General features: G+C 50.9%; 1 protein-coding gene across 1 annotated transcript; it reads right to left on the bottom strand.

Moving 5' to 3' along the window:
- Positions 1 to 1,625: 1,625 nt before the first annotated feature.
- LOC122380300 lies at positions 1,626 to 25,417 on the bottom strand. The gene is made up of 8 exons (XM_043363349.1): positions 25,194 to 25,417; positions 15,095 to 15,330; positions 14,698 to 14,889; positions 10,585 to 10,804; positions 6,600 to 6,663; positions 5,692 to 5,787; positions 3,357 to 3,911; positions 1,626 to 2,258 (listed from the first exon to the last, which is right to left on the bottom strand). Exons 1-6 carry the CDS (start codon positions 25,206 to 25,208, stop codon positions 5,747 to 5,749), a joined length of 768 nt encoding a protein of 255 aa, XP_043219284.1. The 5' UTR covers positions 25,209 to 25,417; the 3' UTR covers positions 1,626 to 2,258; positions 3,357 to 3,911; positions 5,692 to 5,746.
- Positions 25,418 to 27,122: the final 1,705 nt, after the last annotated feature.

Here is a 27,122-nt window from a genome sequence, read left to right as displayed (position 1 = left end):
CTCGTCGAACCGTGAACGTTTGCTCAAACGGTGCTCTGAAGTCTTATTGCGACAGTCTTTACCAAAACACAAAACTGTCATCTCTCCGGTGAATTAACTTAAATGAACTATATAGTTGTTGTCTATAAATAATGGCACAATGCACTCAGAGCGTACTGCCTGATACAGGGAGGGAGGGAGGGGCGGGGAATTTAGGGCATCTGCCCTTCCGGCGCCACGTCCGGAATTGCTGCTTTCTTGGACATGGGATTGGGAAAGGCTGTATATTGTACACTGCGCGGCCATAGACCTCTGTATACAGAAGTCTACATACTCTCTGTATACCGGTATACAGAGGTCTATGGCACAGCTAATGCCATTTCTTCCCGCACCCTACAAAACGCATTATTCTGGATCCACCCCGGGTACGTTCTCCGCCGAGGACTTTGGAGAGGGCGCTGTGCTTGTTTGTGACGAGTGCAGATGGCAGCACAGAGCGGTATCAGCTGTCAGCTCAGGGGTCGTAGCCGACTTGCCGTCTATCTGTATGGGAGACGGTGGTGTGGTCTGAATTGACGGCAGATATAGATGGAGTCTGAATTTGTGCATTGATTTACAATGTTCTCACCAGCCGAGCTCGATGTTTTCCTGCACTACATACGGTGTACTATACATATTGTTTTTGTCCTAATATTTTCTGGTTCCTCGAAGATGCACTGCTTTAGTAGCAGCAGCCAGCAGGGCCTGAAATGTGGTGAGGAGGGAGGGCAAACTATCTAAATGTTCGGCCTCGGGTACTCCCCATACTTTGTCCGAGACCGTGATGGCAATTGGGTCTGAAACCTCTCCTCCGGCCGCCAATGTTTTAGAATCTAAACCGTCTATCAATTGATAAATGTTCCACATTGCAATCAAACGGCGAAGCACTCTAGTGAACAGCATTATGAGTAATATGCATTTTAAATGGAATAACCTTGTGTTCAAGTGCTAAAAATTACCAAAAGGTAACTTAGCATGGATCCATGGTAAATTACCATGGGTGGATCAATGGATACCAAAATACCTACCGTGGATTACCATGAATCAGGTACCTACCTATACGCTACAAATGTTTCACTTGAACCGATGAAAAGGAACGCCTCCGAAATATATTCAAATGTTTTTGTAACTTTTGGTAATTTTTTGTTTAGTTTTAATTGATTTTTATTTTCTTTTTGGCACCCGCCATCGACGTTTTGACATTGCAGCGCATATCTTTAACAACATTAATTCTCATAGGCTTTTTTACCAATGGAGTATTTTTTATAACTCGCAGCCAATTTACTCTACAAAATTCTCAATTAGCTCTAACAATTAGCTACAATTAGCTATACAAAATCACTGACAACATGCATGCACGGATCTGAAAAGGGTGACTTGATCTCAGGCCCTTGACTACGGTGGAAAAGGGTTTCAATAGAGTATCAAGCATCGCATTGCATACTGATGAACCCGTCGCAGATTTTGGCTGGTGCACTGCAGCATACCATTAAATATTTTAACATCATAGTTCACGGCTGCGAAAAGGTGCATATCCAACCATTATTACTTTATTTTCAGCTAGAAGCTTTCTTTTTAATTAATTCGAATTGGAAAGAAAACATACCTTTGTCACATTTACAGCATTTATTTCATGTTAATAGTTATTTTCATTAGCCTGCACCAGCCGCCACGCTTTACACACATTTGGCACTTGTTCATGGAACGACTCATCAGCGAATGCAGGTTATAAAGGGCTTTTTAACTGGAAATATTAGCAGGATCCGAGCGTATGGTCACTCAGCTGAATTCTATTCTATGACTGCCTGAAGGTAACATTGACGGGCGACGATGCCCTTTCCCGTGCTGGCACTAGCATGACAAAGCGTATGTTGAGACATACTGCAAGCATGCTCGAGTGTAGCATTATCCGGCTGTTGTTGGGTGACATCGCTTATCGCCAAACAATGACTGGTCTGACCAGAATCGGCTGGGTAAATCCGCGTTCGTCAACACCGTCGTTTACATAGATGTCGAACCAACTCGAGGTTCGGCAGGGACACCGTTATCAGTGAATGGTGTTAGAACGCGGCAAACGACTGCATTGCATCAACATTCAACAGTCTCCGATATTAGGTATAACGCTTCGGGGCAGTTACGTGTCTCAGAACACACTTGTTATACATTTGCCCTTAGTAGTCTCACTCTTAGTCATTTCCGTCTGCCCGTGATCAATAGTTTCCTTTTAAAAGCATATCTTCGCTTTCTGTTGGCGACGCTTTCGTTCGAATCTCCTTTCATGGTGTGGACTGTATTTAATCGCGCATCGCACAGCATTTGGTTGTTTGGTGACCGAGATCCCGGAGGAAAATGGTTTAATTGGAAAATTGGGAAAATAAATGTTATAACCTATCACGTTAGCCTAGTTAAGATACAACTAAATATTGGATACAGGATAGAGCGCCGGATGCCGACGACTAAGGAACCTCCTTCTTAGGAAGTATATTTGGACCTAATAAAAGAGCGCCGGATACCGACGGCAAAGGAACCCCCTTCTTAGGGCGTATGTTAGGGCCTAAATAAGAGAGCGCCGGATACCGACGTCAAAGGAACCCCCTTCTTAGGGAGTATGTTAGGGCCTAAATTATGAGAGCGCCGGATACCGACGTCAAAGGAATTCCCCTCTCAGGGAGTATGTTAGGGCCTAAATATAGAGCGCCGGATGCCGACGACAAAGGAACCCCCTTCTTAGAGAGTTTTAGGAATGTTTTAGGATGAAAAAAGGATAGTCAGTAGACCTGGTCACCGGAACCGATACGCCTGCCGCATCTCCGTCGAATATCTCATCTGTGTGTAGACCGCGCACTATTTCACTTCTCACTCGGGCTTCTCACACACTTTGTCTTCTAGTTCACTATATTTGGCGGACAAGGCAGCGAAACGTACCGGGAAGAGAGCTAGGGGCAGCGCAGTGTCCCCGTCGAAGTCGAAAGGTGAAGTGAGGACCGGGGGTGTTTACAACTAGCTTATATACAGCGACAGGGGGTGAAAACAAGACGCGTTGAGGACGGTCAGAGCACACAGAAAAGGCTAAAAATGGCCCGGGCGTCCAGCGCTCCACCCGGAAGACACACACGCTGGGCGCGCACGTGCGTGCCCCACACAATGGCCCGGACCTGGGCCGGTCCTACGCAAACAGGGAGCCGCCCTGCCGCGCCGGCCGGCCAGCCGGGTCAGAGGGGACGCCAGCGTCCCGCGACCGCGGACGGCGCTCGGCTCGGCGGCGCGGCGGCGGTTCGGCTCAGCAGCGCTGGGTCTCTCGCCCGTACCGCCTTGCATAGGTGCAATTTGTCGGCAACACTTTCACTTGTAAAACTGTCGGTCAAGCGCACCAAGTAATGACGCTGGTCTACTACATAGCCACGCTGTTTCTGTCTAGCCCACGTCACGTCTTCGCTCGCTCTTCAACGTCACCATGATCATGCTCCCCGAACAGCCAGCGACATCTGTAGCACCATCGATCTCCAGCGTAGGTCAGCCAAAGATGAACTGTCTCAGTAGGTAGCCATCGAAAATACTGACTGACCTAAATTCGTCATGCCTTCAGACACTCGCTTCCAGTTAGTCAGCACGGCGCGGTTGGATATAGGCGATTGGGGTATAAAACTACGCACTTTCTTCACTAACATGACAATTGCTAACATCACACAATGACATCACTTAACGTCCGACGTCACACAGTTGGGTGACGTTACGTGACGTTCACTCGAGGAGAGCGGGAGGCGAGTGACGGACTCAGGCCTTGACGGCCGTCCAAAGGTCATTCCGCGCATTCAGTTCTTCATACGCAGCTCCAGTCACACCGAAATGTTAGTTCTGTCTTAGTGGTTACATCAACGCAAGGACAGGTGCATCTGAAAAGAGAAGAAGTACGTCTTGTTAGATGAAGCACGCTTGCATTTTCGGACGATGTGTTATCCAATGTGCTGTTGACCTGCCTAGAGAGTCTAATTGGAGAACGAATTGATGACAAATTGTGGCACTGCGGTTATGGAAAATTGAATATGCTACCTTCACTGCTTTATCTGTGCACTATATCGCGCAAATATATTGCTTGCATCACACGTACACTTATATTGAGTACGAAACACAATGAAGGTGAATGTTATAATGGGCGCAAAATGACATTTGCAGTCGGCGCGCCCTAAAGTCCCAATAAACAAAGGTGAATTTTATGATTGGTGCATGTTTTTAAATCCGCAAGCTTAAAGTAACTATCGTGTGCAGACCGCATGCGTATTCACTGACAGATCCCTACACCTGGACAGAATGCGCTCCTGCAACCCTATTTGAAATCACTCAGAAGTCTTGGCGTGTTCAATGCGCCCCTCAGTCCGTTAGGTCGCGTGCATTCTCTGAAGGCATGTGTATTATATATTTAAATGCATACCGGTGTGTCCCCGCGAGGGACCCGCTCAGTGCTCATGTGAATCTCATGATGCAGATACGATGCAGCATCAATCAGGGGTCAGCCGTATTTGTAGCGACGCCGCGCTGTAGCTAAGGCGAGCTGCCACGGTCTGGGGATCATATGCCTCCGTTTGATGCCGAGCATATGATCAGCTAGTATAGCAGCTTCTGGATGTGATCGGTGTGGCTTGCGCATCGCTGATACCCACTGAACCAAGATGGAAAGGCCCAGCATATTGTTACAGACGATGTGATATGAACTATCTACGATTGGCAAAGTCGAAGCGCTGATTGATTTCAAACAGCCACACTAACCGTAGCGGAATTTACCCATCCAGTACTCGAGTTGGACAGCTGCTTGCTTAGCGCTTGAAGCTCAGAGGCTCTCAGCCCAACTTACCGCCAAATCACAATTTAAACGTTAATCCTGAGCAACGAGAATGGGTAATCAGTTTGCTTGGCATTGATCTAATTAATCCTTTGGATTATATACTTATTTCCAATTAATGTTTTCCGGTCATATTTCGGGGAGGCCTGTTGTTAATAAGCAGTATCAATGCTGTCTATCAATTAATGTGTTTCAAAAGGCTAAGCGGCACTTCAGGTGTCTAATTTATTGAAACGGTTTTGAAATGAAGGAATTTCGCGCTTGTCTCTTTATTGCCTATCAACGGGGGCTAACACGTAACACTACCAAACGCGCACTTCGCGTACTGCCAAGTCATCGAACTTCATAACAGCAAGGTCAGAGTCGCCATCAGCCTTGGGTCGCTGTATTGGTACGCCACGAGATCTCGGTACCAAGCCGTCGCCTGCCGCCCATCCAATACCACCAGTCATAATTACATCGGTCGATGCATCCGCGTCTTACATCAGATACCGTTTATGAGTCTGTTTTTGGCTGATGCAAGTCAGCAATCGGCTCCGATCAGCTCTCAGCCATTGTTTCAGGCTGACTGATCTCATCCGAACTGTTAGCGCCCAGTCGATTTTGACTGAGGTGCGCCATATCTGGCTACATGACACAAACAGCGGCCGACGTGGCGCAGCGGTGCTAATCTCCATAATCCGCCGCGGCGCGGTTCCACGAAACACGCCACAAAACCGCCGGGCAGGACCGACTGGGAGTTCAGAGGCGGCGGCGGTGACACCGCCCGAGCTTCTGCAGTCGGTGAGGGACCGGCTCCGCCCCTGACCTGTCCCCAGGTCAGTGACCTGACTCACCCTCGGGGAGTGCAGTCCGGGAGGAGGGGTATGTCCTCTGCAGCAGAGGCGGCGCTCACTGGTGGTTCCTCCACTTCAGGTGGCCGTCAGCGCGGTCTGAGAACGCGGAGAGAGAGAGAGAGAGAGAGAGAGAGAGAGAGAGAGAGAGAGAGAGAGAGAGAGAGAGAGAGAGAGAGAGAGAGAGAGAGAGAGAGAGAGAGAGAGAGAGTGAGAGAGAGAGAGAGAGAGAGAGAGAGAGAGTGAGAGAGAGAGAGAGAGAGAGAGAGAGAGAGAGAGAGAGAGGGAGAGCATGTCAGCTCGAAGCTTCCACCACATCCTCTGTTCGTTACAACACATCTGACATCTTCATCGTCTCAATGGCGTTTCTCCTATATTCTGTTTACGACTCTCCCCATTTTCTGTGCGTCATCTACATTTCCGCCCACAAGTGATTGTCGAGTGATGCATCTGTCTTGGTTCTGGCGAGAGAGCGGTAAGTGCAGCTATTTCCCACCAAATGGGATCCCATCAGGGCGCTATTTCCCCAGAGCGTTCGTGGCCGCACCGCTATAGTATCCATCATCACGCCATGAATAAGCACACGTCCTCCTGGTGTGCAGCACTAAGCCGATCGGCCGGCACACAACACGTTTTCTCTCAACGGGAGACTTTTTCGGAGGAGAGGTCGGGGTCGAGGTAATAGGGGCCCGTGCCCGTGCTCAATAAGAGCTGGCTTTCGCTTGGTGCACTAAATGGACGAAATAATTTATAGCGTGTGAATGGTGTAAACTTAAACTTAAACAGTACACACAAAAAGCTGCGCAAGTGGCAAATAGAGCATAATAATGTGCAGCAGATAAAACGTGGCGTGACAGTGTTGAATCACATTGTCGACGCAGCAGACAGCATCCGAGCCGCGGACTTCTTACCGAGGTTGACTGGCGCCCTGATGTAGGCCTGCTGGTGGCTCCTGCGGTCAAATCTCAGCACTCCCTGCCGACAGAATAATACACCAACCACTTTCAGATCAATACAGACCCTACCGCTGTAGGCACTTAGCTAAGGCATTTCCAACATCCGACTTTATTACGTTGCACACTCGTTTATTGTTTTGCGCTGTGCATGAGTGAGCAACGCGGGGGCTGATGTCTTCACAAGAGCTGAAGCTATCTTAACATTCAGCGACTAATGTGTACAGAAGCTCTGGCGAATAATAAACAGCTGAATGTATCTGAGACATTTGTGTAGCTGTCAGTGTATTGGTGCTCCCTCGGCGAACATGCTGAATATTGATGTGGATAACTGCAGCCGCGCCACTCTGCGGTTATTTCGCGGCTTCTGCGCAGCTCGCCGTGGGAGTGCCGGAAACAAAAACAAATGTGTTTATTACCGTGGGTGTCGCCACCGCCGTGTAAGTCACACATGCATGAATAGTTGAGTACTAAAGCCGCCGGGAGGGCGCCGCCAGATGACATCACGGCGCGCGACGAGCGCCGCCAGGTGGGCGGCCTGTGGGCGGCGTAATGGATGGCCCGTGGCGCCCCCGCCCCTCTCGGCCGCCAGCCGGGCAGGTCGCGTCATCAGAGCGACACGGCATCCGTCATCGGCCGGCCGCTCGGGGCGGCGCGCGCCATCACCCGTCCGGGAGGCCCGCCGCCAACGGCAAAACACGCCGCCCGCCGGGACGCAGTCCCGCACAGGTGCAGGTGGCGCCGCCGTACGGGGGCGGCGGCCGGCCGAACCAGACCGAGTGGCGGCGGCGGCGGGGGCCGGAGAGTGTCTAATTTACTCCAGGGACGAGTCTGACGGACTGCTACGACGCAGATTATTATACGCCAACTGACTCAGGAGGGTGAACGCTTCAGACCGGATGCGAAGAATTAATTGGTGTCCGGGAAGATGACACAGTGATCCAGGGCCTCGGCTAACATGTTAACTGGTGGGCCAAATGGCCCACCAGTGACCCGAAATGGCCCACCAGCCTCAAAGATTTGGCCCACCAGTAATTTTCCGAAAAATCGAAGTTTTCACATTTTTCACTTTTCAAATTTAAATAGCAGATCATTTCGTACATTTTCAGGCTGTAAAGTACCCATCGGTGAAACATATTCTTGTGAAAAAACTTCAACCTATTGTTTGCAATATCCTCTTGGGTGGACTATAGTACCCACAACTTTAAAAAAAAAAATCCACCACCTACGTCTTTGCTGTATGATTTTTACTTCGATTTCCATGTGACGTCACAGTACTTCCATGTCCGGTGGTGTCCGGTGTGCTCAACCGGACACCACCGGATATGGAACGGATATTAACGGATGACAAACGGACATCACCGGACGCTGACAGTTCTCGTCCGTTTCTCGTCCGTTGGTCCAATCCGGTGAAGTGTGACCGAGGCTTTAAATTTTATGCAATACATAATCGTGAAAGACGTCTGCCTCTGTCAATTACAGATAGTGTCGGCGGCTTCCAGCCGATCGAGGTCTGCGAAAGTTCTTGCAAGCTTTCCGATCGATCGAGTGGTTGCAGTCACATAAGCATCTGCTGCAGACAGTGGCGTAGCCAGAGATCAGCGAAAGGGGGGGCCATGGTGCTCGAGGGGGCGACTTTTTCCCTTGAGAGGGGCGCCATTGTCAGCTAGTGACAGGGGTGTCAGGCTAAAATGTAACGTCATGTTCATGCATGATTTACTATAGGTGTTGCAAAATACATAAGAACCAGCTTTCGCTGATTTTCATAAAGTCCAATTAATGCAATTTGCAGCCTGGTGTTTTTTTTTTATCAAAAAACCTTGATCTAGATGAATTTTTAGCATGATATAGGAAACGAGCTCAGGCTACGGACATTTTATTCTCAAAATACGCATCCATGCGAATTCGAAACGGTAAAATAACTATACGTTGATCGATAGGCAGAATCTTTATTCTTTGCAAAAAAAAAAGAAAAGAAAAATATACGGGCTCACTCACTGATCCGAAGTGACCTGTGGGCTGCAGCCTGTGGTCGACCGGGGTTGCCGTGTTTAGAATATCAGAGCGCACGTATGTAGGATACACGCTGCGACTTATTGCCTAAATTGGAATCAAGGAAAGACTTGAACAATTAAGACCACGAGATCCACCATGAGATCCCAACTCATTGTCATACCAGCAGCGACTGCAGTCAGAGGCGACCGAACGCTGACATACGTTCTGGATTTTTTCTCCACACATCCCCTTTACAATTCGATGTCTAGTGCGTGCAGCCCCTACTTCTGGACATGCATGACTGCCTCCAGTGACTGACTGCCACGCCTCCAGAGGGAAACAACTCCAAAAATAACAGTTTTTATTAAAATCGTTTTCTGCAATAGCTTTTGACTCAAGACAGTGACGACATTTATTTTGCCAGCATCGTATTCCTCTCGTCGAAACGCGTCGAATGAACTATACGTTGACCTTGAAACGTCATTTTGAAAATTTGACCTCAGGTCAAGATCATGACCTTGATGGACAGGGTCATGCTGCATATCACTCGATCCGTATCGTCGAGCTGAACACATCTGACGTGTTTTCACCGCTTTAGCAAGTCTCTATCAAAAGGTATAGCCAAAGAAATGCTGGTGACCGTTCATGACCTGAGATGACCTCAGGGGCACACAGAAGGGTCACAGGTGCATTTTATCGATTCAATGTGTTATGTTTACCTATGTACCGATGTTTGAGAGGGTTTTGAACCACATTCGTCCAAAAGAGGCGCATTTTAATTTTCTCCAATTGACTTATACCTAATGGAGAAGTCGCAAAATTGACCTGACCTTAGGTCATGGATATCAAAAGTCCGAGATAAACATTTTATACATATTCTTAGTCTTATCAATCTCTGATAGTTTTAAAAGTGATCGTTCCGTCGGTGTGGCGTACGCTGGGGCGGCACCGCACTGCTAGGCGGGGGCGGCATCACAATAATGGGGGGGGGGGGGGCAATGCGCTGGGGGCAGCACTTGCATTGAGGGGTTTTTTCTCATTTGGGCTGAAGATGACACTCAAGAATAAGAATGGATAATTTTCCACTCTCACATTTTGGGTAGCTAGAATTTTCCACTCAGACACCAAAGAGAAATCTGAAGTTTGGGACACTGTTCACCAAAAGCGTACATAACTTAGTTTTTTAGAAAAATATTAGGGTTGCACAGTGCGCTTGGGCTTTTGAGTCAATTCTTTTCCATGCGACACCAATAGCCTTAATGATCATTTTCAGAGATGTTGGGGCTGCTGCTACAACCCCCTTTTGGGGTTCCCGCTGCAACCCACTTTACTAAAGCTGCAATCGTGCTGTTCACAATTCCTCCCGATCCACCCGACAACGCCCGATCCCGTCCGACCGCTTCCGAATCTCCGACTAGTCGGCGAGCGATCCACTCAGGGCTCGCTGATTTTGAACATCCGACCGACCGTAAGTTATTGTCCAAAGTTTTATCTGCGTCAATATTTTGTGCATACTTGTGCGATTTTATGTGCACCGCCGGAGTATCACCACTGAGAGGGTTGTGGGTCCCTACTCTCTAGGTACTCTCTCCTCTCTCTGAAGAGTCGGGGGAGGGGTCGAGGCCCGTTTTTTTACATTTTATATGCCATCCTGACGTTTTTTTTTTTGCAGAATAAAGTGGTCGAAATCTGGGGAGAAATCGAAAATTGGGGGGGGGGCTTTGGCTACGAAGGTCAGTCCATGTCGCTGCCCAAGTGGCCCACCAGTCAAAATTCCTTAGCCGAGGCCCTGCAGTGATCATGCTGGAGGTTTGGCGATGTGTTGAGCTCTCAGCTCGGCAAACATACTGAGCAACGACATTGTCCTATCTGTCATAGCTGTCTGTGGGTGTAAAGTGGTGACCAAGTGGCACTAAATACAGCAGTAATGCATCACAACAGCACCCACCTCCACGAGCTCTCCTTTGCGGAGGATGTTCTGCACCTCAAACACGGTGGCGTACTCCTCCAGTGAGCCGGCCAACGAGCTCTGGCTGTCCTGGCGCGACCGCGGCGTCACCTGGCGCGGCTGCGGCGTGCTCTGGCGCGAGCGGGACCGGCGCGCTCCGCGGCCGCCGGCCACACTGCCGGTGCTGCTGCCGTGGGTGCTGAGAGACTCGGCACTGTCACTGTGAAATGGCAGACAGGCCAGCCGGCGCGGCGGTCAGTACGACGGAAATTGTGGATTCCGAAGACGCGGCGGCCACAAGTAATTACCGACATTTCAAGCTGAATACATCCCCCCAGAGCCTTTGACGGACCTTGAGTGACGAAGGAAGTCGTTTGTTGTATTCTGGTGGGACTAGCTATTGCTTTGTGACGGTTACACACAGCTAAGCTGTCGGGGTACGGCCAATGAGGTGGATAATTGATCCCGACGCGCAAGAATTGAGGATGGCCACCGAAAAATGGCAGATATCCTCAAAAATATCAACGCGTGGGAGGGAAAGACTCATGCAAATGTGTCTTAAACGTAAATTTGAATATTTACCGATGAATGAATGAATGAATGAATGAATGAATGAATGAATGAATGAATGAATGAATGAATGAATGAATGAATGAATGAATGAATGAATGAATGAATGAATGAATGAATGAATGAATGAATGAATGAATGAATGAATGAATGAATGAATGAATGAATGAATGAATGAACGAACGAACGAACGAACGAACGAACGAACGAACGAACGAACGAACGAACGAACGAACACGAACGAACGAACGAACGAACGAACGAATGATTGAATGAGAATATATAGCATATTTGCTAACTTGAAAATGCAGTAACCATGTCGGAAGTTTTGTGAAGCTGCCTATGCTCCCATTGACTAAAATAAATTAGGTGCGCCACTTGTTCTCTGCGTAATAAGTTACAATTTTCGCGCACACGTTCGTGCCTTTTCGCGCCTGTCTGATCTCGATTTCCATTTAGGTGGCCTCTGTCGGCCGCCCGGGAGACTCGATCGATCAGTGTTAGCCCGCCTTCCGCCGCTCATCTATCTGGGCCGGCAAGGTGAGAGGGTCAGACGCGATATTTGTGAACTTCTCCGGGCATGGTGGTGTCATTCATGAGTCAGTTCAGTTTATTTGTGAAGGGTTTAAATTATTTTGTTTGTTTTGTTGCCTGTGCTTTTTATCAACAGTGGTGTCTGTCAATGACTGCGATTGGCATGCATGGTGAAAATCAAATGGCGTTTTTTAGGTCTCTGTGGATATCACCATCCAGGTTCGAGTTGAAGGTGGGTGGATCGGCCCTCAGGTGTAACACAAGCCACCACAATCAATAACTCCCAGAGAAATACGAGCTGACTGAGCGTCTGACAGCCGTCATTACTCATCCGTGGCTTACCCCCAGGAGTAACGCCAGGCCTCAGAAAGCAATCAAGTCCGTGTAAATTAAACTAAACTGGCACGCCCCAAAATCACGAAGCCAACAGTTGAAGCCCACAAACATCACTGCTCCGTCACAATGCAGGTGGGCAGTTCTACTCTGCATCTATGTAAATACCCATTTATGCATTTCATACATGTTCAGTTTTCACTGTTCATACTGATCATGTTTACTTTGTTGATCCAAATTAATTGCGGCGTTGATTTCAGTAGGACGGCACCGAGGTATTGTAGGACGAGTCATTGCGGGTTTTCGCCAGTTACATATAGGTATAATATAGGTACCGTATACAATAGATTTGATTCGAAGGGAATTTAACCGCTCATTTTATCACGTATGTTTCTAGTGCCATTTTGATCGATAACTTTATATTTCCACTTCTTATTACGGGAAAATATTAATCGTATATTGTTTGATATCGTTGACGTTTTTTTTTTTAGAACAAATCAGTCAAGTTTTCAGTGATAAGCTGGGCTTAGAAGCATGCCAGTTTTTAATGTGTTAAAGATTTTCAGACATTTGAAAAGCTTAAGCGGTTGACTATGTCAAGTAATCTTCTTAGTTGTTGTGATGTTAAGATGTATGTGTATGTATGTATTTATTTGAACGCCCACAGGTATGACACCCATTTACAGACGCAGTCCGATACTAAAACCTATAAATACATGTGCTCATGGGTTGTCAAATATAGGTACGTATAGTCATGTCAGAGAGATTAAGAAGGCTCTAAGAGACTTCATAAAAGTTCCTCGACTGGCGAATAGGTCCACAGATGCCACATGTTCGTACATGCCGTTCACTTGTCTCGGTAAGCGACAAAACATTCCGGCCCTTATCGTTTCCACCCTTGCGGTGGGTTCGTGCAGTATCGCCCGTCCTCGAGTCCGCCTACATGGAACACACAATCCAAACATCCCAACAATATCGGTGGACCTAATGCGACCAGAGAACACCGAATGAAGAAAAGTGAGATCGCGCTGCACCAACCTTGCCCGAATACAACTCACACCAAAATGAGACAGAAGCTGATGGTAATCGAGAGACTGAGAGGGCCGTGTGGAATGAGTTGCCAGCCAGATGAGCATCTTATGCTGGATACGTTCCAGACGCTGTATATGTGTTTTTGAGGCCCCAGCCCATACTATGCTACCGAATTCTATCACAGAGCGAACGTGGGCATTAAAAGCAGTGATAAGAGGCTCAGGTCGAAACCGTCTCCCCCTCGCAGCACGAGAGGTCTGCAGCGAGCGCAAGTACACGCCAAGCGCCCGGTTCGCACTCCCGACGACGCCGTCGACGTGAGGCCCAAAAGTTAATTTTGAGTCCATGAGCACACCCAGATCGCGCATCACAGATACACGATCTAAGGTGATCCCATGGATGGAGTAGTCGAAATGGACTGGTTTAGTGCGGAGAGTGAATGTAATCTGTTTACATTTTGTGGGATTCAATTGCAGCTTCCAAGTAGTTGACCATGTACAGAATTTGTGTATATCGTTTTGAAGGGCGACAGCGTCATCAAGCGTGCGAACCGGGCGGAGCAGTTTCATGTCATCAGCATACATGAGGCACGACGAGTTCAGGTAAGATGGTAAATCGTTGCAGAATAAAATAAACAAGATCGGCCCACATATGCTGCCTTCCGGCACGCCCGACCCAACACGGGCCCAGCCAGACGTCTTCCCGTTGACCACCACTCGCTGCTCTCTCCCACAGAGGTAAGACTCGAACCACCGCAGGGCAGAACCGGAAAGATGATAGGAGTGACGAAGTTTGTGCAGGAGAAGAGAATGGTTAACGCTGGTAAAGGCAGAGGAGTAATCGGTGTAAATAACATCAGTCTGATGGCCCGAGGCGATAGCGTCCCACAACTGCTTGACGAGGCAGGTCAGGTTGGTCTCACAGGAGCGTCCGGCCAGGAACCCGTGCTGAGCCGGAGACAACACAGGGGCCACGTGCACAAGTAACTGGTCACACACTACTCGCTCGAGAATTTTGGAGCAAATTGACAAAAGTGACACAGGGCGGTAATTGGCCGGGTCTTTCCTGTCACCTTTCTTAAAAATCGGCACCACATTAGCCCGTTTCCAGACCAAGGGGAACTTTCCCTGGGCAAAAGACAAAGTACAGAGCTTGGTTAATGGCACTGAAAATTCGTCTGCACACTCTGATAAAATTCGTGCACTAAGACCGTCCGGCCCGCATGCCTTGTGTACGTCTAATGATTGTGTACGTCTAATGAGAAGATGCTGGTGGGCGTAGATATGGTGTGCAAATCTAGCTTGTCGGCTTCCAGCAGCTGAATGGCCAGTATTTCCAGTTAAGGAGGATAAAGCTGAGATTATGACTTGACGGCGTGGGTCATGGAGACATCACGACACCGGTTTTTCTTGTGGAGGAGAGGGATAGAGAGATGTTGTTACCGACTGGCTGCTCATATTTGGAAACTAATCAAAACCCTTTTCCCCATACCACTAATTAAAAGGAAATTTGAAGCTTCAGCCCTCGTCGTTAAGAAATGGGTAGCCACGTGCGAGTATCGGGCAAGTCCGTTTACCATTTTCCTTCCCCACTCCGGGGTCAGCCCTCCGGCGCCCCGCAGCAGTGGCCGCGGCTGACACCCACCTGGTCATGACCTGGACGTTGCTGTGGTTGGTGAAGAGCCGCTCGCCGTCGCTGATGTGGCTGCCGCAGTGGGAGCCGGCGCTGACAGGGCTCGGAAGGCTCTGGAAACCCGACGAGTCGCTACGACACGGCGAGGTGCGGAACTTGCCGCCCGAGAGGCTGCCGCTGCTGCGAGGCGTCGCCGACATCGGGCTGTCGAAAAGGAAGGGCAGGCCCTCATGTCAAGACAGGTAGATGCATCCGTGAAAGGATATAAGTTTTTACTTTCTAGATATGAGCCTAATTGTGTGACGGGTGGCCTGTTGGTATGAGCTGATGGCAAGGCATTTTACAGCCTGACTGATGACTTAAATATGTTTTCAAACGAGTAGCTTTTTATCGTTCATATCAGACTCACCTGATGGATACATGCTTCTCGGGTGTCTTGCGCGTTGTGGAAATCTTCAGCGGCTTGAGACACTTCTTCTGGGGTTTGATGGGCTCCGATCCCCTGTTGGCTGACTCGAGGTTCAAGGAGAGCGCCTGGAGGCCAATGAGAGCCGCGTGCTCGTCGATGTGGTCGTACTGGGTCTTGGGCGGTGACTTGGAGAGCCGAGTTCGCCCGTCGGACATTGGGATGAACGAAGCGCACGACTGGAAAAAAAAGAAAATTAGGTATATAAGTTATTGGTATGAACGAAGCGCACGACTGGAAAATAAAATAAACTTATGCAAGTTATATTCACCAAACTGACAAATAATGACCTCTGTTGATTGCCTAGCTCCCAGAAACAAAGACTGCTGGCTCATTTGTTGCTCAGCTTGTGCCGAACACTTTGCAGTGTCAACTCCAAACATCAAACTAACGCCAGCATTGCTCGCCTATTCTGTTCGTCTCTTTCACCACACCCCATCCGGTGTCCTGTCTGCAGGCAGAATACCACCTCGTACCCGGCCCGAACACCTCCGGACCACGCCCAGCACTCGACTGCCGAGGGGCCATAAACCGCCGGAGCGACTCCGCTCTTCAGACACGCCCGATGGTCGCGACTGCAGGTCTGAGCTGGCACGGCACGCAAGGGATAGCTATGTAGCTTCTCAGCAGCTCAGGGATTCCGCGATTGATGGCCACTGGTTACCTATAACCAGGGGCCTCGCATCCTTGATAGTGAGCTTGCAATGACCTTTGGTGTTTTGATAGCCATTGGCCATTTTTACAGTCTAATGGCATTAATTGTTCCATTGTTCCATGACTATTTCTACGTGATTGACTTGCAATTATCACCACTATGTGGCTTTGTGTGCGGACGGCACACAGGTTTCCATTGGCCAAGATTTCCTGAAGAACCCAGCCAGCACCCGTTGTGTACGTGCCCACGCAGGCACGATTCGCATTGTTGCCAGCCGGACCGGCCTGGCATCTGCTCTGCCTACGGCCCGGCGTGTTTGACACTGTCACAGCAGTGATGGAGCGTGTTGTCCGACAAACAGTACCTCCGTGGGCCGGCGCTCAGCCCGCTGGGCACCCGCCGGTAGCGGCACGGTACATTGTTCTGCTGTCGGTCCTTGACGGCCGGCGACAATGGCTTACGAAGGTCACGGCGCGCGGGTGACGACACACGCCATAGGAGGGGGGGGGGGGGTCTCAGCCGTGATCGTTGTTTTACGACCGGAGAAAATGGCAGTGATGATAATACGGCCACCAAACGACCGTGTAAATGACGACTCCTATTACCCTCATGGGGCTTGGACGCAAAAAGGTAATGAAACGGTTGATGAATCTTGCTGAAGCCTCGGAAAATCCCGAAAGTGGTATATCCCAGGCTCTTTTAAATTAATGGGTTACTGACCCATGTAGTACACTCGGGGGCAGATTGATGTTCTACAACTCTTTATCCACCGGGTTCCTATGGCTCAGCATTGGCAGCAGCCGCCTGGTACCGGTAGACTGTGCCGCTTCACTTACTTGTCAAGCGGCACAGCCTACCCACACCGTATGTCACCGGTCTGGGTCGGTGGCTGGAAGGCGATGTGGGCCGCCTGTGACGTCAGCGCAGCGGTGAGGGCCGAGCCCGGAGGCATGGCTCGGGTCGGCGCGGCGCGGCGGCTGGCGAGGGCTGGGGAGTGAGGTGGGGTGGGAGCACGGACCATCGCGCGGCTGAGAGAGTGTATAGTTAACTTTCGCGTCTCAAGGCGCCAAGTATTCTACCTAACATTGCTCTACCTGGCATTGGGACAACCGATAGAATTTATATCACACGTGCATCGAGTTGCGGAGCTACATTGTTTATAACAGGTATTAAGGCCTTGATTGAGCTCATTGGTGTCTATTATTTCGCACAGCAATCGTCCAGAGACTGGGGTTTTTGGATAGCGCGGCGTCCCAACTTTAAGCAACTCTTACTGTTCCTCTAATGTGTGGTCGCAGCCACCAAAAGCATAGGAACAAATAAGTCGCGCACCTGGGACGGTTCGAACCGGGCATCTCGAACCGGTCACCCTATGACGCTAGCGTGTATCCACTGAGCTGCTGAGACCAGCGACCACCCGCCGCGGTCAAACGCGATCAAATGTCACAATACTGTCATTGGCGGTCAGCGGGTGCATGTCATTTAGTTTTGTGCAGACGAGAACCATTCTCGGTAGCTCAGTGGATGAACGTTCGTATCGTCAATTGGCCGGTTGGGGAAGCCCGGTTCGAATCCCCCTGAGTGGCCGACTTTTTAGCTCCTAGTTAGAACGGTTTGCTATTGCGGGGCTGCGACCACATTTTAGAGCAACAGTAATAATCGCTTTAACCCTATTCCTGGCGGGCTCCGCCGGGACAAGAAACTGGCGGGGGGGGCCGATTCGGCCCCCCCCTGAGATCTCGAGAACGAAGCAAGATAGCGACAAGCGGTAAACGGCATCGGATACGCACGGCCAAGATCTACAATTTTTACTAAGGTCATTTTCAGGTCAGGTCAAAGATGACGTCACAGGGGTCGAAAAAGTCAAAATGGCGGCGCTAGATATGGAGAGAGTTTTTCTCGAATAACTTTCGAATTAGTCAAGATAGGAACAAACTAAGGGCATCATCGTGATCCTCTCGTCAATCCGCATCGAATGATATATATGTTGACCTCCAAAGGTCAAGGTCAAAGGTTGACCTCAGGTCACGTGACCTCGAGGTCATCATGTATATCATTCGATGCGTCTTGACGAGCTGAACACAATGAGACCATCCACGCGTCTGTATCTTGTTCCTGTACGGAGTTATTGGCCAAAAACCTTTGGTGACCTTTGATGACGTCACATGACCTCACAGCTGCCCAACAGCAAAACAGACCTCAAGGTAGTGAAGGTTGATCGTATATGAAGTCATGTATGGTATATGGGGCCATTCCGACCCGTTTTAGTGGTAAAAACAGGGAGTTGATTTTTCCCCCATTGACTTATAATGGGGAGGTCGCGAAATTGACCCGACCTTAGGTTACCGATATAAAAATTCCGAGATAAACAAATTGCACATACTGGTACCCTAACTAAACCCTGAAGAGAAGAAATTGATCGGTCAAAAACTCTAGCTCTGGCGTGATTGCAAACTTTTCTGAGGTAGCGTCACCAAACCGCCTCTGGTGACCTGACCTGAGGTCAGATCAACTCAAAATTTTCAGACATGTTGCGTAGAAGCCTTTTAGGAAAAGTCAGAAAATTTGAGCTTCCTAGCTCAACGCGTTTGGGAGATATAACCAAAAAACCTCAGGGGGGGGGGGGCTCCTGAGGCCCCCCCCGCCAGGAATAGGGTTAAATTGGGGCGCTGGCTGCGGCACTACTCATAACCCCCAGTTCCCACGTCTCTGGACGATTGCCGTGCGAAACAATGACACCAATCTGCTCAATCAAGGCCTTAATACTAATATGATATACAAAATATAGCTCCGCACCTCGATGCACGAGTGACATATAAGTTCTATCGGCTGTCCCATTGCCCCGCTTAAGTGTGTCGTAATGTGCATGGCAAGCATGATGATAGGCGCTGTCTTGGGGATAGGATATTTTAACAACTGCTTTAGCACAATTGTTAGGTAGAATAATTGGCGCCTTGAGGCGCGAAAGTTAACTACACTCGCTCAGCCGCGAGATGGTCCGTGCTCCCACCCCACCTCACTCCCCAGCCCTCGCCAGCCGCCGCGCCGCGCCGACCCGAGCCATGCCTCCGGGCTCGGCCCTCACCGCTGCGCTGACGTCACAGGCGGCCCACATCACCTTCCAGCCACCGACCCAGACCGGTGTCATACGGGTGGGTAGGTTGTGCCGCTTGACAAGTAAGTGAAGCGGCACAGTCTACCGGTACCAGGCGGCTGCTGCCAATGCTGAGCCATAGGAACCCGGTGGATAAAGAGTTGTGGAACATCAATCTGCCCCCGAGTGTACCTATGTGCTAAATGTTCAAGAGCGTTGATCAAGGATATAGCTTCATGAATGAACGATACCAATCGTGCCACGCCTCATTGGATAAGGGACAGCGGAAGACTGCATTTCTCGGCGGTATTTTCCATTCAAATCGATGCAATATTGCATTTCTCAGCGGTATCTTTCCACTCACATTGATGGATGATTGCATTTCTCTGCGGCATTTTCCATTCAGACTGATGCAAATGTCTGGTGGATTCGGGGCGTATATAGCGTGATCGCCTGCCATCAGCAGCTGATTTAGTTAAACATCCCATAGACTAACCCTTCTCACTGTGGAGGCGGTACGAGTATCATAATGCACCGTACGAACGATCGCTGGCCATGGATTCAGCCGCAGAGCCTCATTGAGGGCTGTTAGGGCCCATTTGTCGTAATTCATGGCGGCATCATACCTCTGCCGGTGTTGCGATTGCCGGCCTTGGCGCCGGGTTCCTGTGTGTATCTGCATAGTTGACGTCACTGGCCGCTGGCCGCCCATTCAGCTGCAGTCACCCACGCATTGGCGCTCTGCGCGCGCGGGATGCGCCGGAGACCGACCCACGCTCGGGGTCCGCGCCCGGCGACGACCCTGTGAGGCCCAGTGCAGGCTCTGTGTGCCGCACCGACGCCGTCGCTACGATCGGGGAGGAGAGTGATGTGGAGGAAGAGAGGAGTGGCCGTAACTCGTCCCTGCAACACTCCTTCCAGCATAGTCCGGGGTCAGCGCCCTGGCTCTGTTGTGTCCCAGACCGTGGAGGAGTGCACTTAAGAGGGATGCTGCAACGTCCCGGAAGTCGCCGAGCCGTGGCTGCTGCAGCCAGCATGGCCTGCACTCTGCACGGGCGAAGGTGTTCTTTTTCGCCCGTATCCCTGTGTATGGGCCGAAGTAAGCACTCATTCCCCGCTCCCAAACACACCTGGGGGTAATCGTGACTCTAGCCATAGTACTCCAACTACCCACGTTCAGCCCGCTCCTGCGGTCGTTGACCGTCCGCTGGATATCCCAGTCATCTCTTCCATGTTGACAAGGCTCTCTGAAGGCTTATGACGGCTTAGCGAAGAAAGTGACCTAAATGCCAATTGCCATTTAGGCGTATAAAAGCACTACATTCAAACTGAAAGAACCCCAAAGCAACCAAAATTTGAAATTAAATGTCATTAAAGAAGTGTCAATCATAATAAGTGATCGATGATTCGATACCATCGATAAAATACAATCGATGGCGTAAATGTGGTCTTGCTAATGCTGGTAATGTCCCTCGGCGCTGACAGAAAATACTTGTTTCTCCAGTCTCAAACGTCTGCATTTAGCAGCCAATGAAAAGCTCATTCTTCTTGGCCCAGAGCCTCCCAGCTCTTACACCTAGCGGGCAGGGGCGACCTCAGCCGGCAACAGCACCGACCTCAGGCTGGCACCTCCACGCACCGTGCGCCTGGTGGGCCGCGCGCCGCCGGCACCCGCCCACCGCCCGGTGTCCACCATTTATCAAACCGGCTCTCGGGCGCGGCGTCACTATGATCGATCAGCGAATCTCGCACCGGCAGCCGGCCGGGCGCCAATCGATGGCGGAACAGAGACGAACGTGGCGCATCGGGACGATCGCGGCGCACCATAATGGCGACATCAGCCGGTGGATTGCACCTGGTGCAGCTTTATTGGTGTTGATATTGCTTTTGGAGTATTAAGCTTAATCCTTTTTATCGGCTTGCAGCAAATATGGAAGTTCATAGCAAATAGCTGAACTCTCCCAGCTTCCACAGATCCACCGATCGGATGGCAGGGATTCGGGTATGTGACGCATACGACCATGAGCTTTGCCGCTCCTCTGGGCGGTCATTCAGGGCGGCCCAGACAGCCGATACATGCCGAGGTGTGGGCCTCCTGGACCGGCGGACAGGCGCGGCTCAGTGCGTGGGCTGGATGACCACAGTGCGCCATCAGCAGCGGTCCTCTCTGCGACACTGGGAGTGTCCGTCGGGGGCGCGGCACCCCCTTGAGCTGCGGAGAGCGGTCTGCCGTGTGTTCAGTCCTCCGCCAGACAGGGTTACCATTGTGAGAGCCGGAGACAGTGCGGGACCCGTCGCGGAGCGTGGCGTTGTTGGCAGACGTGAGTTTCAGTTTCTAATGCACATCCGCTGTTTCGCAGCTGAGTGTCGGCGCTGTCTCGAGTGAGGACGGTTCAAATGACAAAAGCGGCTGACAAAGGCGCATTTCTGCTGAATGATGGAGGCCTGTTTTGCGTGCGGAATGCGACGACGACTGTTATTAGTTCCGTCGTGACAACTGACGAACAACGTACCACACACGCTGGTTGAACAATGAACAGAGCCTCCTGCTTGACAACTGCGTGACTGCTGTCATTTTGCTGCTTCTGGAATCTCGGCGATACTGTTCTATGTGCCTTCAGTCGAGGTACAACCTGCCGAGTCCAATCCAAACCGTAGAACCGAACAGTAGCGCGGTCTCCACGGGACGCCCCGCCCCGCCCACTCAGTCGATCAGACGATCGGCACCGATCACACTGACGTCTAATCGCATTAATATTCGGTAAAACCAGGCTATCACAGAACTGACGGAACTATTATCTCCTACGCCTGTGATGCCCGGGGGTTGCCGTGGGCGAGCGTGAGGGCTTTGGATGGCCTGGAGCGCGTCTGGACGCGTTTCACTAACTCCTGGCACCTCCTGCGGCACTGATCGCCATGGAACGGTGGGAACCGACACGTAACGCAGCACGCGAATCCCCGCGCGCCACGCAATGCTCGCATGAAGCGGTGATGAAGCGGTTCAGTGAAGAGCCGAACGGCTGAGGATCGGTCAGAGCAGACAACTAATGGGTCTGTAACGTGCTGGTAAATGGTGGGCCATTTTCACTTGGGGACGGTCTCTTATCTCGCACGTCCGTGTTCGGTGCAGAAATCGTCCTCTCGGGGGCCCTTATATCACGTGCTGGAAAATCGTCTTTATGTTACCACTCGGTTTGACCAACCCTCACACATTCCCAGCAAGGGCAGCTGACAAATTACATGGCCATTATGGGTGGGAATTAGCGCTGTCGGTTGTAAAGCCAACACTGCCAGCGCTGCTCGGTGACACCAAACGGCCGTCCTGCAGCGCTGCACGGCCTCAGTGGACGCGCCGCCGGCTCTCACACCGCACACGGACCGAAGGCCATCGCCGGTATCGATTTCAATTAGCGCCCCCGCAGAGGAGGTCCGCGCCGCTCGCACCGGTCATTACATGTCTCCCGCGACACGGGTGTAACAGCTCCGCAGCGGGCCCGGGGGTGTCACAGGGACCCGCGCTGGGGGGTTCTGATTCTGCCCGGAGATAGAGTCGGCATTGATCACTGTCCAGTTAACCATTGTCCAGCAGGAGGAGAGTTGGTGCCAGAAAGGCATGGACTTACTCGTGGATGAGTCCTCAAAATGGGATAGACGAACGTGATGCATAAATGAAAATGAAGAACTTTTCAAAGTTTTGTCCCATTCTCATGTTTGAGCAAAGTAATCGGGATGATAAACCAGGCTACCCGAACTTCTCACATATTTTCTGGCTGTCTCCGTCGGGTCGTGGAGTTAGTCCGAGCTCATTTAGTGCCAGAGCTCCTGGTTCAATATGTTATCGACCGAAGTTCGCAGACGACATGGTGGCTTTTCGGTGACTTAATTGGTCTCTGGTAACGAGGAGCCATTATTGCTATCTGGCCAACTTATTGCATCGTTTTGCTTTAGCTGGTTACGTTGGTGGCTTAAATATAAAACTGTACAGGGGCTCCGCCACCGAGGCTCGCGGGGGTCCGGACCCCCTCGTTCATCTCACTTCTGTATTGCAACCTAATTTATAAGGGTGTGGATTTTTAATCGAACACCTAATGCATAAGGGTGTGAATTTTTAGATCGGACCCCCTAATCTTTAAACCGTGGTGGAGCCCCTGGAACTGTACGGATTTGATAAGGAAAAGTGCTCGCTCGTCGAACTGTATCATGGTATTCTATCGGTCACGAGTAATTATAATGATCGTTCACGGCGTTCCTCGTTACCAATGACAATGTACCTGCACCGTTGACCTTTTCATCATTCATAATTTTGGAACTATTCACAAAGCATCGTATTTCAATCACCAACATCAAACATTCATGATTCGCCTGGATCGTCGAAGGACGGACGGAAACGGAATGAAAATGATATGCCAGTCATCTACCTAGGTATAACCTTCAGAATCTTACAAAGTCAATTTCAGGCAATTCGCGCCGGCTTTAATATGGCATTATACCAACCATTTACTTCGTCTACTTTTTATAGGTCATTCGTCAATCCGGCTCGGCGCGCTCTGAAAGGGGCTGTCACCTTAAATCACCATACGCTCGCTCTGCCGCTGGCTGATACGTTCTCTAATGAAGTAGCTGCGAGCTCATGGTGACTTACGATATGTTGTATAAAGCTATCACTGGTCCGATCGCCATCACACCCTTCCCCCGCTGACACGGCCACTGACCAGCTGGTGCGGGCATCCGTCTCCCGCCGGGACTGAGGTGTTGAGCTGAGGCGCTCTCTCAGCCCCACCCCTAAACACCCCCCGCCGTGCAGGACAGAGGTCGGGTATAGTCGGCAAGGTCAGCGCTCGGCGGGACTGGGCGCGCCAGCCGGGGTCGTGACATGGGTGAGGCCGCAGCATTCAGCGGATCGCCGCCGCCGCCTCGGGATGGACGTGGCGTGATGTGGGGCTCCGCAGTGAAAGAAAAATGCACCGCCGCACCCAGCCAGACGACCGAGCGCAGCTTGTTATCGGCCGATACAAAAGACGCGCTGACACAGGAATTCGTGAGCTGTGGCAGCTCAAGTGTTTGCTAGTGGCGAGTTAATGGTGTTGATGTTGTTACAAAAAAAAAAAAAAAAACACTTCGCCGGAATCTCCTTTGACCGGTGCGCCCTTGGCATGTAAATGCCTACCGCTATTGTTATAGCCGACAGTAGCGAGGTTCTAAGCCCGTATGCAATACATGACCATAAAATCAATACATGCAGCACTTCAGTGTTAACGTAACGAATCGATATCCATTCAGCGTTTTTGTCTGCCGAAATAGACGATGACTTAAGATTCAGGAGAGATCAGAATGCTGCTTCGAAAGCTATGTTTCAATGTCTCCATTCAAGTATGACCGCAAGAGATGGCGAACTACGCGAATAAGTCCTTTTGTATAGACTAGCAGATGGCTGGTAGGTATGAGTCTTCTTTCAATTTACCAATTTAACCTCAACTGCTCAAGCGGTAGATAGTTTCTGCACAACACTGCCACCGGACAAATAAATACCAATTCTGCGGGTCAGGAGCCGACAGAACATTTCCGGACGGTCCGATTTTCACGGAGGGTTGTTACATCAGTTGCAGCTACCACAGTACTTCTCTGATAGATGAAGCTGAAACTCGCCATCGCCTCGGGCACCGCACGGCCTCCCAGCGCGGCGCAGGACGATATTTCACATGTCCCGCGGCCGACGGATACGAGTCCCGGCGGCCACGGACGGAGCTAACTCCGCGTGACTTGCACGGCGACACGGCGCCAGTGGCGGGTCTGTGAGCACGCGCTCCCCGCGCCGCTCCGACCGAGCGTCTGCGGACCTACCGAGAGACGAGGGAGCGAGCGCCGGCCGGCTGCTCGGCGGGACGGCAGCCGCGGAGACTGCGACTCAGGCCATAAACCACACCTGACCGCGCCGGACGGAGCGGGGTGGGACGGCACTGAGCGCCTGCTGCGGTCTCATGGGGGTGTAAATCTGAACCTGGAACGGCAGGGTATGCCGCCTCACACCACAGCCTTGCCTGGCCGGTTGTGTGTTTGATGGTTCAACGCCCGCGAAGGTTGCGGGATTCCAGCAGGATGTTAGCTGGTCTGCGGTATAGCTAGATAGAAGCGCAGCGCTCCCACCGTGTGGGTTCGTAAAGGGCCCTTCACTCTCGCGGCTCTGTCCTCTCGTGAGAGCGCCGGGCCTCACCCGCTCCACCCGTCCACTCACCATCCCATCGCCGACTCCCGGCCCGGCGGCTCACAGCCCGACTAATCGCTAATGGACTCACTTTGGAGGCGGCCATCCCACGCCGGGCGCCGAGACGCAGCAGGGACGCAGCTCCCTGGCTCTCCGTGTCTCGCACGGAACACACCCGGAGAGCTGGCGACGAGCTCTGACTCCCCCAGACTAGACCACGCTCGGAGATCGACCGGCGCACCGGCCGGGCCGTCGGCTCCGACGACCCGCCCAGCTGCCGACGCGTCGGTCCGAGTCGGCGCCGCCGGCCCGTGTGACGTCACTCAGACCGCGGTGACGTCACGCCGATCTATGGGGACGGCGGGTTATGTGCGTCTATTGGCGGCCGCTGCACATGGAAAGTCGCGCTCGTCACGGCGCCGACCCGGGCGGCCATCGATCGGCCGCGGCCGCCGCTCAGCCCGCCTGGAAAGTCCCTGGAAAGCGGCCACGAGCGCGCCCAGGCACCCTAAAGTGGGGAGGACAGACATTTTTTTCAGCGTCCGACATTGATTTGAAATTGCAAGAAGGCATTCAAGGTGTTTATTTACATTTTATGTCGGTTATGGGCTATATGGCCGGCCATGGGGAGATTTATCGAGTGTGGATTGGTGGGGCAAAAAGTCGTCAAACCCACTATGTCCGATTATGAGGTTGAAGAAAATGTCGCACTGAATCAATTCCTATCATTACAGAAATAATATTTTGCATTAAACAGACATTCTAAAGCTCTTCAATGCGAAAAAGATTATTTTGCGAAGCAACGAAGTCTTAGAAATCAGCTAAAGTTGGTGGGGCAAAACGCTTATTAGTTAATGGTGGGGAAAAAATAACAAGTTAGTGGGGCAGCCGCCCCACCAACTGTATAGAAAGTTCTGCCCCTGCCATAATCCATAACTTTAGGTAAATGTTACCAAATAGAAGCTCCCATCTCATCTCAGATGCTTTCACCATTTACGAAAGCACTTTACACTTTACACTTAAGCACTTTAAAGCACTTTACGAAAGCGAAAGCATAATTCACCTCGTATTCATTTCCTCCCACTTAGCAACGATGTCAACCGACATCGCCTGTGTGGGAATTTTGAAAATCATTCATTAAAGCCGTCACGTCTTACTTTGCTGAGCATGCTGCATGGACTCAGAGAGATCGTAGCCGTGCATCGTAAGATTTGTATCATACTTGCCGGCATGCCAAGCCTTAAACGATGCTGTTTGATAGCCCTATATATTTTCTGAAGTGCCTTGGATAAGTGGAATGTTAATTTCCGAAATAGCCAGTCAGCATAAAATTATGAAGGTACTTTGCTCATGATTCATGATGAAGATGCTACAACTAATTAGAATCTACATCTGTTGAGTTCTAGTCGTGATTATGTAAGCATCATCCCGACAGCGAATGACTGATATTGAGTGCGCAATGAACACGACTTTGCTGATGGTATCGGATCGTTTGGTTTCATCTGCAGCTTCATCGTTGCTGGTGCGCTAATGAGCTCCAGTCGTAACTCCAATTAACTCGTGACGTCGGGCACATTCAGTGATTTACAGCGCCTTTCAGTCCATATCGCGACTCAGAAGTCGGCGGGAGTCGCTCTATGCTCACGGCTGAATATGTTTAGATCTATTCAGACGGTCAGACTGGAATTCCCTGTCGTCGTCAGAACCATGAGGCACCATTGGCGATTCAGCACAGCTGCGCTAATGGCGTATACACGCAGCGAGAGCTGGCCTTTCGCCATGTGATCTGACGACCGCTCAAAATCAGACGGTGACTGCCGCCTGTTCAGCCGTAGGTCATATTGCCTGCTAGGGGAGACTGAGCTTTTGAGCTGTACTTGTCTCGAGAGACTGCTTTCTGAGTCCTGCCCGCCATCCACGAGCTTTGAGCCCTGCCCTGACATACCGTGAGAAACTGGTCTCCCAATCTTTACACTGGCCACAAGTTCCGAGCTCCGAGTCGTCCTGCACGCAGCGCCGT

This window comes from Amphibalanus amphitrite, unplaced genomic scaffold (genome assembly GCF_019059575.1).
Source record: "Amphibalanus amphitrite isolate SeventyFive unplaced genomic scaffold, NRLGWU_Aamphi_draft 000096F_arrow, whole genome shotgun sequence".
NCBI classification, from domain to species: Eukaryota; Metazoa; Arthropoda; class Thecostraca; order Balanomorpha; family Balanidae; genus Amphibalanus; species Amphibalanus amphitrite.
The sequence above is the reverse complement of the archived record's forward strand: the minus strand, read 5'-3'. Positions and strand labels throughout refer to the sequence as shown.